Below are 16,040 nucleotides of genomic sequence, written 5' to 3'. Positions count from 1 at the left end.
TAAAAGAATTCATCTCTTGCGAGTTCATGGGCTGCTTCCTCTAGGTCTCATTCAAAGACTATACCCTACACATGTTCAAAGGCTGGACTATCGTCACGTAGGACCATGCGCGTGACATAGATAAAGCAACCAACATTTCATTGAGGCTTGGCTGCTCTAAATCAATAGCTAATGGGAGAGGAAGGAGAAAGCAGCTTGGAGGGCAAGGAAGAAGGAAGGTCAGACTAAATTTGAGTTGGTCAGGCAAGGCAGGTTTTAGTATAGATAGTCATAAGCTTTTGAAGCAAGCTGAAAAATGTATGTGCGCGCACTACGTGGGATTGGATCATATCAACATAGGGAGGTCCAAACATCCCTCTATCCATCGATACGAGTGAAAAGGCGAGACTGACTTCCGTCCATCCTTAAAGAAAGCTTCCGAGTCGTCGGAGGAAGATAAATCCTTCAGTGGCCAAAACCTTTGACCCTTCTTTCTATAAAATGGGGGTGCCCGGGGCACCTCATCTTGTCATTGAGTCCTTGCTCATTCCCGTTAGGCCGAAGTGTTTGGCGTCTCCTTCTCCACACCTGCTCACGCTTCGCTAACCTATCTCGTGGGGAATGATCTTCTTAAGATCGATCTGTCTTGAAGTGGTCAAGGGAGTATATATTATAGCAATCATGCTTGGAGTATAAATGAAAGGAGTGGAATGAAGTGTTGCTTCGGGATTCCTGATATCAAGATGTTGGTAATAATTAGCGATACATGGCTGATACCTGGAATTTCCGATACTACCAGTGTTATTGGCATCACCAAGTTGGAGATACGTATAATATTGAGGATACTCCAAACAAAGTATGTACCAGCTGATACGTAACTGTTTTTTAATAACATGGTCAATTTGGACAAGGCTTGTGCCACGATGATGATAATGTTTGTTTTGTGTGTGTGTGTGTGTGTGTGTGTGTGTGTGTGTGTGTTTCATTCAATTAATATAAATGTAGAAATTACTTATATAGGCATGACGAACTTTTAATTAGGTTGAAGCTAATTTTGGGTTTGGGTTAGGGTTGGACCATTTTCTTTAGATTGGCTTGGGGTGACCCAGCCTGTTGACATGCCTATCATGAGCTTCTTACATCCTTGTTGATGAATGCAGGATACTGATTCAGTTTTGGTGCAGCTATAGCACAGTGCCTCTCAACGTCATCGTTACACAGGTCTGCTTAAATTTCAACTGTCAAGTTATCTTAACAAAATAAAATAAAATAAATCAAGTTCCAATATGTCTTTCCAAATTGCAATGTCCAGTAGACTTCACAAAAATGCTCCTATAAAAAGCGAACATGATTAAAAAGTATAATTCAAAATGAAAAATGAGATACTAATCACTTCTCTTCGTAGTGGCACCTTAAAAGTTTCTGATATTTTTCTATGAACTTACTTTTACATTGAAAAGAATCAATTGAAAGTAGATAGAATTGATTCATCTCGAAAAAAATTATATCAAGTGAATTTAAACAACATGGAACTTGAATTATCATTCCTTCCCCAGAACTTCAATTCGGATGCGTACAAGAAACCAAAAGTGATACCTCCCTGGCTAATACCTGTGTGAAACATGCACTGAATATTTTCCTTGTTGGGGGTTCACAATCAGGATGGGATTATTTGGAATGACAATTCACACAGTTACCTAGTCGGAAACTGCAACAAGCAAACGAAACTATAGATTTGAATGAGATGTTTGGAACCAATGGTGTAATCATTGAACCTTTCCATCTTTTATGGTAAGGCCACCATATTCATCTTCCCTTTTGCTTCTCTGATGTCTCATTTGTAGTTTAACATGCCATCACATGAAATCATGGTGATTCAGTAATCCTAGCCATCCGCTTGGTATCATTTTTTTTTCTGTTGAATGTGGAATATTGCTCATTTTCATGGTCCAACCATTTTTAGTTGTCCATCCTCTGACCACTTATGCAATGGCAAAGATGGTTAAATCGCTGAAAATTTCTAGCTGTGGCTTCTAGACATGATGACCTACCAGATGAACAGTTCCTATTTCAGTAGAATGTGCCGTGTGTTAGAAGAGATGTACTGATTCTCGCGAGCTTCACTATGAAAGCACTGGCTGTTTTACTCATCAACTCTTGACGTTTACCTTAACACAAATCATCATAAAGTTCAGGTCTTGTTGGTTTACAATAAAACAGATGCACAACCTTGGTTTTAATGAATCCTATCAGCCGTTGGACCTGATTTGCATTTTACTATGGAAACTCTTGGTAGGATGAATCGACCAAAACATGCATTTTCTTTAAACTGAAAAGCGAATACTTTTATGAGGAAGTGCACAGTGTACACTCAAGCATTTTCTCGGGATAATAAACTGTACATGTGGTGCCGGCCCTTTTGTTGATCTAAATTATGTTGAGAGATCCATTGTAGATGGGAGATAGCCAACAGATCTGCCTAATTGGAGCATCCTAATGTAACGCCCCGGTTTTCAGGACCCGAGTATATGACCCGTTTCCCAAAAACCTGAGTGTTAACCTTAAAGGATGGTCAAATTCGAGTGTACATTTATTTTTTTCCTTCATCAGAGTAAGCAAATGAGCGTAGTGTGGACAAATCGACATAAAAAAAAATTTCATTATCATTCAAATTTACAAGAAGCTACCCATAATGACTTATACAAACCAATGTCTCTGAATTTAACAAGTACAAGATTTACAAGAATTTAATACATGAAGAATAGCGGAAAGCATATAAATATAAGCCGCAAGATCACGCAGCTCCTCCAGGTAAATACAGCCATGCATCCCTGGCAATCGTACCCTGCTCCTCATCAAGTCTGAACATATATATCACTAAAGCCACCTGTACTACCTGTACGGTTGTATATTTGATGGATGAGTGGCCAACTCAGTGTGAATTCCCCTCAAGATTACACACCGCCGCATTAGGTAAGAAATAGTATAAAACATCCAGACAACCAAAACAGAGTAAATGCAGTCTTATTAGGTGCATGGATGCATGAATGCAATCATCGACCCGGGTAAATCATCCGGACGGTCGGTGCCCCAGGAAAAATATCCAGACAGGCAATGGGGTCGTCACCCAAAGATGTGAGTGGTCATCAGCGCAACACGCAGCGTAATCGTATGGGCATGAGTGATCCAAGTCATCATCATAAATCGATCGGCTGGTCATTAGCGCAACTCGCAGCGTAATCGCATGGGCATAATGATCCAAGCCGTCGTAGTATGCCATGCATGCATGATTAGCCAAGTCATTATTAGTCCATTTACAACCAGCCAATTTAGATAAGCTCAAAGGTCACTACGGGGAGCACATGGCCCAGCGTAGGCCGACAGCTCGGGCATAGTGTCCCATTACCACCATCCTCGGCTCATGAGGCTACCATCTTTGGATGTTTAATGGAAACCCGTCGACTAGTGGCCAATCATATTACAATATATGGGGCTTACCATCGTATGGTTACACAGTATAAAACATCGAACCTATATAGGAAAAATATCAGAACAAAGCCACATAGGGCGATATCAAACAAGCCACACAGGGCAATTATCAAAATAGGCCTCATAGGGCGAGTGTCAAAACCATGCGATAAAAGACCATCCTTGAAAACCATTTGGACACAATAACCCTGGATGGTAGGCCCACATCAATGATCCATTTAGACCACTACTCAATAACCACTAAGTCGAAGGTCCATTTTAATCACAACCAGTCGGGTTACATCCCAAGTATGGGTGTACATTTATAGGTGGGGGTTTCCCACTAATGTACCAGTTTAAAGTCCATAAGCAATACACAAATAATTCACAAGCATGAACAAACATACAGGATGAACATTAAGCAGGCAATATAGCAATTCAATTTTCACCAGTTAATACATGTGATTATAAGAGAGAGATATCAATTATAATTTTTAATAAAAACTATAACTTAAGCTAATGAGAAGATGGAAAGCTCAAGGGGAAGAATCATCACCTTATAATTTGCATCGCCTACCAGTGTTGCTAGCGAGTGCGTGTTTCCTTAGAATCAAACCCTATCATGAATTATAAAATTATACAGTTAGGTCCAAGCTTACATGTTAATTAGGGTTAGGGTTTTAACCTAGGGTTTGGATCGCTTAGGTTTAGGGTTTAAGCTAGATTTTTAGGTTTTGTTTATAGGATTTGAACTCTTATCTTGTATGGTCATGGATGATATTATCAAAGGGAATAATAAGTGAATAAGATTAATTAAATAAATTGGTTATTAATTTAAGAATATTAACCATGGCTACTATTATATTAAATTACCTAACAATAACCCACGGTGGATCATATTGCTAATAATTCCAAAACAAATAGTCATATTGACAATATCCTTAACATTTAGCCAATGTGGCACTAACAGTCATCCTGATGAAAATAAATAGCGTGCTCTAGAGTTAATAATAATATTTCAAGAATGACAAGGTAAAATATTAACATTTTAATAATGAAGATTTTTATATGAATCAACTACCCATATGAATAATCTTCTAATGGTGAATCATATCTAATTTTAATATCCAAAGAAAAATGGTAATAACAATAGCAATGATAATTAAAATAAATTAAATCTGGACAGAAAGATGTGGGCTCACCTAGTCGACTCAGCTCAAGTCGAGTTGACTCAGCTCAACAAGCACTCTTCCCTACATTCTCTCTCCTTCTTCATTTCTGCTTATGGGAAGTCCAGAGGTGGCTGGACTCGACTCAAGGATGGGCCAACTCAACTCAGGTGAGTCGAGTCGACTCGCCAGCTACACAACTCACTCTCTCACCTTGTCTTCTTCTCTCCCTAACTCTCTCCTCTTCTTTCTCTACTTCCTGCTCTCCTTCTCACTCACGTCCATTATCTGGACTCAGCAGGACTCAACTCAGTCCATGACTTGCTCGAGTCATGCTACTGCAGCAAACAGCAGCCAGACGCACTGCCTTCTTTCTTTTTCTTCTCATCTTCCTTTCTTTTCTTCTCTTTTCTTTCTTTCTTCCTTCATCAGATCTGTCCAACAAGTCTGCTGGACCAGACAATGTCTGGACTCGACCAGACCGCACCCAACTCGGTCTAGACTAGGTCCAAATTCATTGGCCGTCAGGCCCAGCTCGATGTAGCTAGCAGCACGGTCGCACCTTCCCTCTCTTTTCTCTGACTTTCTTCTTCCTTTCTTCATGTTCTCTTTCTCTCATTCATTTCCCCTTCTTCTTCCATTTTCCTTCTTTACTTTTCTACTACACCCAAACGCCGCCAGCAGCAGATCCGTGATCATGGATTGCCGAGGAAGATGATCGCCATTAATGGCAGATCTGGACCCGACTGATATTTCTCCAAAACGGAGCTTCTGGAGGGTCATGACCAGTCCTAGGAAGCTTCTAGGATGAAGAAAATGGAGCTTGAAGAAGGTTTGTTTGGTGGTTTTGAAGGAATGAAGAAAACAGCAGATTTTCGGGTGTGGCTACAAAGAACGGATGAGGAGGTGTTTTCTCGGTTCCCTCCCATTCTTATGGTTTACCCAAATGCTTCTGGACCATTGGATGGTAAGTAAAGGGCTCGGATGAGGTCTGGTAGAAACCATGTGCTGTTATGGCTTGTTTTTTTTTGCAAAACCGGGTGTCGTTTTGTTTTGCTGAGGTGGAAACTGGGTTTGGACGGCTGAGATTTTCCCGTTTTGAACGGTGGAGATGCAAAGGGAAGCAAGCACGCGGATCGCCGAGCTGGCATGTGGAGAGAGAAATGGAGTTTCCGTTTTGGGGAGTTATGTGCTTTCGGGTCCTACTTGTGCTGGTTATTGTGTGAACACACGTGTAGGGGCTTACACGAGTGACATGGTTCTAGTCAGGCCCATGCTGCGCACACGATGGACGGTCTGGATCATCAAATTGGGTCCACATTTGTGGGCCATGGTGGGTCCAAAACGGACGATGTCCGTCAGCTGGCGCAACGAGAGGGAGAGAGAATCTCTCTCCGCTTAAGGAAATAGCGGGTCAGCCCGCCTTGACCGTGCTGGGCCGACCGGTGCACAGCGGGTGCACGTGAAATGTGCGCGTGCAACATTTAGGTGGGGTCCACAATGGTGTTTGGATGAAATCCACTCCATTCATTTGGTTTCACAGGTCCAATTAGGACCTTAGGCTAAAGATGAGGTGGATCCAAGGTCTAGATGGGGCCCACAACTCCATTTGGGTCGCATTGGTGGATTCCTGTCATTCTAACGGTCGGATCTTATCGAATTTGAACGACAACGGTTAAAAGGGTCTAAGAGACTTATTCAGGCAACCGGGACCACCTACACTATGGATTTAGAATATTAAATGCTATTACTAGAATAAGTTTTAATGTTTACTATTATTATTATTATTATTTTCCTTTATATATTTTGTCATATATAGTTTATATTATCATAAATTGTTAATATATAAATTATATGAATATCAGTAAGCAAAGATTAATAAATATATATTATTATTTGTATGGTCATATATGTGTTAGGTTTTTAAACTTTATACAAGCCATTAAATTGTTTGAAATATGATATTCATTATAAATTTTTCCAGTTATTTTATGTATTACAATTTCTATAGTTTGTAATTTACATTAATGATGTTGTAAGTATATGCCTATAATATAGGTTATAATTACACATCATTTTAATATGAAACTTTAAATATTTATAAAATATATAAATAACATTTTATAGTATATATATTTAGGTTGTATATATATATATATATATATATATATATTTGTGTGTTTATATTAAATTACATTAAATGGTAACACTCGAGTACTGAAAAGTACGGGGTGTTACAATCTACCCCCCTTAAAGAGAATTTCATCCCCGAAATTCAGTGCTTCGTATGCCACTAAGCGCCCAAAACTGAGGTCGTTACAATCTCCCCCCCTTAAAGAAAATCTCAAACTCGAGATTTGGTAACACGTAGTTCGATTATTTACATTGTGAGTGATTTAGTTATCCTAAACATTTTACCCTATTTCACATATGTATAAGTGTTAAATCATGTTTCATATATTCTCAACAAGCCACATCGAAAGTTTTCACGACCCTTATGCCTATAATCTAGTAGATTGACTAGTGTGTTTAAGTTCTACTAAAGGTCGTAAATCATTTATGTATTAACTAGAGCTAGGGAATTATTTTAATGCTCGTCGACAACGAGATTACTAAGATTATAAGTTCATTTTGGTGGCCAATATCCATATCTTATCTTTCCTTTTATTCCCATTTACCTCTATTAATAGTTCCCCACTACCTAAAGTTTAATACGATTTTTCAGTGTTCGAGCTGTCATGGATAAATGGTTGTAGTGGGTTTGAGTCCGATACAACGATCCTTTGCCTACGTAGAACAAAGGATTACTAGTATCAATTCGTAATCCTATAAAATCCCGATCCTTTGCTTGATCAAGGCATTGAATCATTGAGACTTGGTAGGACTTAGAATTTATGTCAAACTGCGTAATCATCGCATAAACATGATTCCATCAATCCATGACCCCGATTATTCTAAGCTCATGGGAAATATCATTTAACCATTTATTTTCATAACGAACAAGACTATGTGGCCCATTACGCTTCCAATGCGCACTCTGATCGTCTAAACACAAGATCTTAGGACTAAGGTTTCTACATGAAATCTAAGTTTGAATTTTTACTTTTATTTTTTTATTTTTTTATTTTTTTTTCAAGTTCACCTAGAATTCCAAACCTAGTCCCAATATGCTTATAGCCTATGGTTGAAAATTTACTTAAGATTCTATAAGTTCACCCCTAACTAATCTTTACATGCTGATGGGAAATGTTATATATAAGTAAGAAGATGTATTAGGGAATTTAAACTACATTCATAGTAAGATTTCTTAAGTTCAGGGAGTGCCTATACTCAATCCTATGTACGATCTAGGGGGTAAAGAATTTCCTATGAAGTCCGAGTTCGTTCGATAGACTAGTTATCATGACAACGTTGTTTCTAACTAAGAGATCCCAAAAAGGTTCAATTTCTAGATACCTAAGGATTTTCATTAAGAGTCAAGCTTAAGGAACGTTCTAATTCAACCTCAGACACATCATAGTGGGCACTTGTCCTCCCACAACACACGAGTTTAATTCATAAATGATAATCCTAATAGCTTTCAAGGGAACTAAGGTTTATGTTCCTAAGTTCAAATGATTGAATTTAAAATGTTCTAAATTCATTTCTAAGTTATTTGGTCATCCAAGCAAGTTTCTAGGGGCCTAAAATTCTGAGTCCCTATATCCTCAATTTCTCCTAACTACAGGGGACATCACATAAGTTCAAATGGTTATTCTAATCATTTCTAAGGGATTTTTACATAAGTTTAAAGTCCAGGGGTCTAATTTAAAATTCTCAAGGGAGTCTAGAGTTTGAGATTTCTATGTTTTCAATTTTCTCTTATTTTAAGGGAATCCTGCATACATTCAAATGACTGATCTAATAACTCTCAAGGGAACCTAAAGTTTTCATTTCTAAGTTTGAATGACTAAACCGAAAATTTTCAAGGGAATCTAAGATCATTTCTAAGTTCCATGGTTAACCAAACAATTGTCCAGGGGGCCTAACATTTTGATTTCCTATGTTCTCAATTCCTTCTAGCTACGGAGGAAATCCTCAATAGTTGCTCTTATAATCCTAAGGGAACCTAAGTTTAGGTCTCTACATTCCCAATCATCCTTCTAAGACTAAGGCAAATTTTCCTAAGTTCAAATTTCTAGTTTCAATTATTCTAACATGAGACATTTAAAGTTTATATAAGTGCATTTCCCAAGGCCAAGTTTGTCCAAACTATGCTCTGATACCAACTTGTAACGCCCCGGTTTTTAGGACCCGAGTATATGACCCGTTTCCCAAAAACCTGAGTGTTAACCTTAAAGGATGGTCAAATTCGAGTGTACATTTTTTTCCTTCATCAGAGTAAGCAAATGAGCGTAGTGTGGACAAATCGACATGAAGAAAAATTTCATTATCATTCAAATTTACAAGAAGCTACCCATAATGACTTATACAAACCAATGTCTCTGAATTTAACAAGTAAAAGATTTACAAGAATTTAATATATGAAGAATAGCAGAAAGCATATAAATAGAAGCCGCAAGATCACGCAGCTCCTCCAGGCAAATACAGTCATGCATCCCTAGTGATCGTGCCCTACTCATCATCAAGTCTGAACATACATATCACTAAAGCCACCTATACTACCTGTACGGTTGTATATTTGATGGATGAGTAGCCAACTCAATGTGAATTCCCCTCAAGATTACACACCGCCGCATTAGGTAAGAAATAGTATAAAACATCCAGACAACCAAAACAGAGTAAATGCAGTCTTATTAGATGCATGGATGCATGAATGCAATCATCGACCCGGGTAAATCATCCGGACGGTCGGTGCCCCAAGAAAAATATCCAGACAGGCAATGGGGTCGTCACCCAAAGATGTGAGTGGTCATCAGCGCAACACGCAGCGTAATCGTATGGGCATGAGTGATCCAAGTCATCATCATAAATCGATCGGCTGGTCATTAGCGCAACTCGCAGCGTAATCGCATGGGCATAATGATCCAAGCCGTCGTAGTATGCCATGCATGCATGATTAGCCAAGTCATTATTAGTCCATTTACAACCAGCCAATTTAGATAAGCTCAAAGGTCACTACGGGGAGCACATGGCCCAGCGTAGGCCGACAGCTCGGGCATAGTGTCCCATTACCACCATCCTCGGCTCATGAGGCTACCATCTTTGGATGTTTAATGGAAACCCGTCGACTAGTGGCCAATCATATTACAATATATGGGGCTTACCATCGTATGGTTACACAGTATAAAACATCGAACCCATATAGGAAAAATATCAGAACAAAGCCACATAGGGCGATATCAAACAAGCCACATAAGGCAATTATCAAAATAGGCCTCATAGGGCGAGTGTCAAAACCATGCGATAAAAGACCATCCTTGAAAACCATTTGGACACAATAACCCTGGATGGTAGGCCCACATCAATGATCCATTTAGACCACTACTCAATAACCACTAAGTCGAAGGTCCATTTTAATCACAACCAGTCGGGTTACATCCCAAGTATGGGTGTACATTTATAGGTGGGGGTTTCCCACTAATGTACCAGTTTAAAGTCCATAAGCAATACACAAATAATTCACAAGCATGAACAAACATACAGGATGAACATTAAGCAGGCAATATAGCAATTCAATTTTCACCAGTTAATACATGTGATTATAAGAGAGAGATATCAATTATAATTTTTAATAAAAACTATAACTTAAGCTAATGAGAAGATGGAAAGCTCAAGGGGAAGAATCATCACCTTATACTTTGAACTGCCTACCAGTGTCACTAAGTGCGTGTTTCCTTAGAATCAAACCCTATCATGAATTATAAAATTATACAGTTAGGTCCAAGCTTACATGTTAATTAGGGTTAGGGTTTTAACCTAGGGTTTGGATCGCTTAGGTTTAGGGTTTAAGCTAGATTTTTAGGTTTTGTTTATAGGATTTGAACTCTTATCTTGTATGGTCATGGATGATGTTATTAAAGGGAATAATAAGATTAATCAAATAAATTCATTATTAATTTAAGAATATTAACCATGACTACTATTATATTAAATTACCTAACAACAACCCACGGTGGATCATATTGCTAATAATTCCAAAACAAATAGTAATATTGACAATATCCTTAACATTTAGCCAATGTGGCACTAATAGTCATCCTGATGAAAATAAATAGCGTGCTCTAGAGTTAATAATAATATTTTAAGAATGACAAGGTAAAATATTAACATTTAAATAATGAAGATTTTTATATGAATCAACTATTACCCATATGAATAATCTTCCAATGGTGAATCATATTTAATTTTAATATCCAAAGAAAAATGGTAATAACAATAGCAATGATAATTAAAATAAATTAAATCTGGACAGAAAGATGTGGGCTCACCTAGTCGACTCAGCTCGAGTCGAGTTGACTCAGCTCAACAAGCACTCTTCCCTACATTCTCTCTCCTTCTTCATTTCTGCTTCTGGGAAGTCCAGAGGTGGCTGGACTCGACTCAAGGATGGGCCAACTCAACTCAAGTGAGTCGAGTCGACTCGCCAGTTACACAACTCACTGTCTCACCTTGTCTTCTTCTCTCCCTAACTCTCTCCTCTTCTTTCTCTACTTCCTGCTCTCCTTCTCACTCACGTCCATTATCTGGACTCAGCAGGACTCAACTCAGTCCATGACTTGCTCGAGTCATGCTACTGCAGCAAACAGCAGCCAGACGCACTGCCTTCTTTCTTTTTCTTCTCATCTTCCTTTCTTTTCTTCTCTTTTCTTTCTTTCTTCCTTCATCAGATCTGTCCAACAAGTCTGCTGGACCAGACAATGTCTGGACTCGACCAGACCGCACCCAACTCGATTTAGACTCGGTCCAAATTCATTAGCCGTCAGGCCCAGCTCGATGTAGCTAGCAGCACGGTCGCACCTTCCCTCTCTTTTCTCTGACTTTCTTCTTCCTTTCTTCATGTTCTCTTTCTCTCATTCAGTTCCCCTTCTTCTTCCATTTTCCTTCTTTACTTTTCTACTACACCCAAACGCCGCCAGCAGCAGATCCGTGATCATGGATTGCCGAGGAAGATGATCGCCATTAATGGCAGATCTGGACCCGATTGATATTTCTCCAAAATGGAGCTTCTGGAGGGTCACGACCAGTCCTAGGAAGCTTCTAGGATGAAGAAAATGGAGCTTGAAGAAGGTTTGTTTGGTGGCTTTGAAGGAATGAAGAAAACAGCAGATTTTCGGGTGTGGCTACAAAGAACGGATGAGGAGGTGTTTTCTCGGTTCCCTCCCATTCTTATGGTTTACCCAAATGCTTCTGGACCATTGGATGGTAAGTAAAGGGCTCGGATGAGGTCTGGTAGAAACCATGTGCTGTTATGGCTGGTTTTTTTTGCAAAACCGGGTGTCGTTTTGTTTTGCTGAGGTGGAAACTGGGTTTGGACGGCTGAGATTTTCCCGTTTTGAACGGTGGAGATGCAAAGGGAAGCAAGCACGCGGATCACCGAGCTGGCGTGTGGAGAGAGAAATGGAGTTTCCGTTTTGGGGAGATATGTGCTTTCGGGTCCTACTTGTGCTGGTTGTTGTGTGAACACACATGTGTAGGGGCTTGCACGAGTGACATGGTTCTAGTCAGGCCCATGCTGCGCACACGATGGACGGTTTGGATCATCAACTTGGGTCCACATTTGTGGGCCATGGTGGGTCCAAAATGGACGTTGTCCGTCAGCTGGCGCAACGAGAGGGAGAGAGAATCTCTCTCCGCTTAAGGAAATAGTGGGTCAGCCCGCCTTGACCGTGCTGGGCCGACCGGTGCACAGCGGGTGCACGTGAAATGTGCGCGTGCAACATTTAGGTGGGGTCCACAATGGTGTTTGGATGAAATCCACTCCATTCATTTGGTTTCACAGGTCCAATTAGGACCTTAGGCTAAAGATGAGGTGGATCCAAGGTCTAGATGGGGCCCACAACTCCATTTGGGTCGCATTGGTGGATTCCTGTCAATCTAACGGTCGAATCTTATCGAATTTGAACGACAACGGTTAAAAGGGTCTAAGAGACTTATTCAGGCAACCGGGACCACCTACATTATAGATTTAGAATATTAAATGCTATTACTAGAATAAGTTTTAATGTTTACTATTATTATTATTATTACTTTCCTTTATATATTTTGTCATATATAGTTTATATTATCATAAATTGTTAATATATAAATTATATGAATATCAGTAAGCAAAGATTAATAAATATATATTATTATTTGTATGGTCACATATGTGTTAGGTTTTTAAACTTTATACAAGCCATTAAATTGTTTGAAATATGATATTCATTATAAATTTTTCCAGTTATTTTATGTATTACAATTTCTATAGTTTGTAATTTACATTAATGATGTTGTAAGTATATGCCTATAATATAGGTTATAGTTACACATCATTTTAATATGAAACTTTAAATATTTATAAAATATATAAATAACATTTTATAGTATATATATTTAGGTTGTATATATATATATATATATATATATATATATATATATATATATATATATATATATTTTATAGTATATATATTTAGGTTGTATATATATATATATATTGTGTGTTTATATTAAATTACATTAAATGGTAACACTCGAGTACTGGAAAGTATGGGGTGTTACACCTAACCATCCAGTTGGCCACCAATTAGACATGGACACACTGGTTCAAATTGTCCATTTCCATCAGATGGATCATCTGATACTGAGTCACTAGGGATGCCCCAGTCCATGATTTGGCTTATCAGATCAACAGATTAGGTTACCAAAGGTGAGCCCCACCTTACCATCTCTGGGTCAAACAAAAAACGCCATCTCTTTCAATTGATCTTCGCATGATACCTCAGTTCGTAATACTAATCCACCCTGATGACCACAGATGGGATCCAAGTTCAAGAAAGCTTTGATTGCTGAGAGTGTCAGAGACTCACTTCATAGTTGGTGCAAAAGAGTAAAAGACATATCCAAGCGCGATGGAACCACGAGATCAGTCTGTTCACTCGAATCAACAATAGATGAGAGAGATGAAATTATTACGGTTGTATCAGGCACTTTGTCTCGGTGCTCTTCCATAGCCACACACAGATCATTCTCACTGAAGCAGCTTGATGAAGTTCATATAGAACCACAGGCAGTATATGAGATATCAGATCAGCCTGAACACGATGGGTCTTTGCAGCATCCATGCATGACATCTAGTTCATCCCAATAAAGATTGTCGCACGAGTCAGACTTGCCCGCAGACAGTGAAAATGATGCAACCAATGAAGAAGATTGGTAAGTACAGTTGCATCTTCTCCATTGGTTTGATAACACAAAATGTTAAGACTTGGAGGTTATCAAGTTCGAAAGAGAACATAGCTGCAAAAAGGAGGCATTAAACATGATGAAATGAATTCGTTTCACCCAAGTGACACTATCATTTGAGGCATAATTGTTGTAGATCAGTGAGCTACTCAGCATTAACCATTTTAGGGGGTTTTGAAATATCATGCAGTATCAAAACATTTGGTGGTTTGGTTGGGAGCGCAATAGTTTGCTTGTTGGGATCAGTCTCTTAGTTCCATGTTCTGATGTTGATGCAGGATTAACCTGTTATCAGTTTCATTTTGGTGGATTTATATAATACTCAACCTATATGTCCTAGATGGGAAGATCCTAATATTTTGATCATTGGCCTTTTTTCATAAATGAGAACTGTTATTTTCCTTCTCTTTTTTTTTTCCTGAGTTGTCTTTGCATAACCACCACCGCCACTACCATTATCATCTACAATTAATTGTGGTCAGCTAGATGAATCCTATTCCTCCATTCCACTCTATCAAGGGCCATGACTTCAAATACACCATGGGTCATGAGTCTTTTTGATGCAAGACAATTAACCACCTTGTCTAAAAGCTTGAACTGATAGAGCATGGCGAATTAATCCATTTATCTCATAGCTCATGCCCCACATTGCATGGGTTAGGACTTCGGCTGACCCCCTCGTGGGCCCCACTTCATATGAGTTCTGCTTTACGCGAGCCACCACCTCACATGGGCTGCCCACCCGAAGTGTGCCCCCGCATTCCATAGGTAATTCCACTCGAGCCCGGTTTGAAAATGCCATTGCATTACTTTTTTTACTATCTCCACCCTTCCCCTCTCGGGCCTTCCCCTTGAATCCAGACTATGACATTATGAGCTATCTTTGTACGTAGCCCACAATTCTGGGTATCGCCCGTGCATTCAGGACCTGTTCAATTGACAATCTCTAAACCATTGGCCTAGCTTGTGCAGAATTGCGAGCATCCAATTGATGTTCTGGATTGATGTAGAGCAGGTCGCAGACAGTTTCATGGCCAAGATGGATCAGAAAAGGCCCGGTCGACGACAGAAGTGATCCGGACTGTCAGACCTTAGATCGGGCGTATCTCGCAATCCGGAATGAGCTACCTGACGTAAAATATATGATTTTGGGGTAGAACGAGCTACTTTAGCCAACCAACCCCGCTATGCCGAGTTGCGCAGCCCGGAATTGCAAAAAACCCTTGGATCGACGGTCGCTTCCCAGCTTTAATTTTGTTTTTACTATAAATAGTAAGTTTTAGTTTGATTATAACTTTTCATTCGTCGGGCTTTAGGAGTTGCGTCCAACGTGAAAAGAGCTTAGAATAATTAGGGGAACAGTTTGGTGAAGCCAAATAGGACACTTACTATTTTTTGCCGAAAACCTTGCGCACTAGTAGACATCACGACCGTCTATAAATGGTAAGTTTACTATTTATAGTAAGTCGCGGATTCTAGGAATTTTAGTTGTAGTTTGATTCTGATTTCTTTCCCATTGCTTGGTACCCCTATTTAAAGGATTGTGAACTCTTAGTCATCAATTAATCAATTTCGAATTTCTTAAAATTTATTTCTATTTTCTGCTTTCTTTCCTCGTGGATTCGAGAAGTCTCTGTGAGGAGTCCAGAGAAGCTCCGTGGATTCGGAGTAGTTATCCTCATCACGTTCATCCCTGCGTCATTCATTCACCTTCTTTGGATAACAACACATGCATCAGCATCACAGCAGACCCCTTAAGATGCCACAGCAAGCCCAAGGAAGGTTAAATGGTGGGCATCAAATCAACACTAGTTAAACATAGTGTGGTCCACTTGGTCCTCAGATCAGGCCCATTTTTTTTTTTACATTATGCTCAAAATTGAGCTGTCTAAACAGATGGACGGCAAGGATATGCAACGTTACATCAAGGTGGGCCTCCACAGTGGGGTCCACCTGCTAGACGGGGTGGATACAAAATACATGAATCATTAGGTCCCAACAGCGTAGAGAACCACGCTTTCCCAGGGCAGCATGCTG

At 39.4% G+C, this 16,040-nt stretch overlaps 1 protein-coding gene across 1 annotated transcript in view; it reads left to right on the top strand.

The window, feature by feature from the left end:
- The window catches only part of LOC131234536 (MLO-like protein 4), a 73,925-nt gene extending 59,517 nt beyond the window's left edge, over window positions 1-14,408 (top strand). The window contains exons 13-14 of the mRNA XM_058231477.1: window positions 1,140-1,200; window positions 13,576-14,408. Coding sequence (XP_058087460.1) covers window positions 1,140-1,200; window positions 13,576-13,908 — 394 coding nt within the window. The 3' untranslated portion in view covers window positions 13,909-14,408. The remainder of the gene's footprint in view (window positions 1-1,139; window positions 1,201-13,575) is intronic.
- The last annotated feature ends 1,632 nt before the right edge of the window (window positions 14,409-16,040 follow it).

The sequence above is a fragment of the Magnolia sinica genome, chromosome 19, assembly GCF_029962835.1.
Source record: "Magnolia sinica isolate HGM2019 chromosome 19, MsV1, whole genome shotgun sequence".
Classification (NCBI taxonomy): domain Eukaryota; kingdom Viridiplantae; phylum Streptophyta; class Magnoliopsida; order Magnoliales; family Magnoliaceae; genus Magnolia; species Magnolia sinica.
This window is presented reverse-complemented; position numbering and strand designations above follow the sequence as displayed.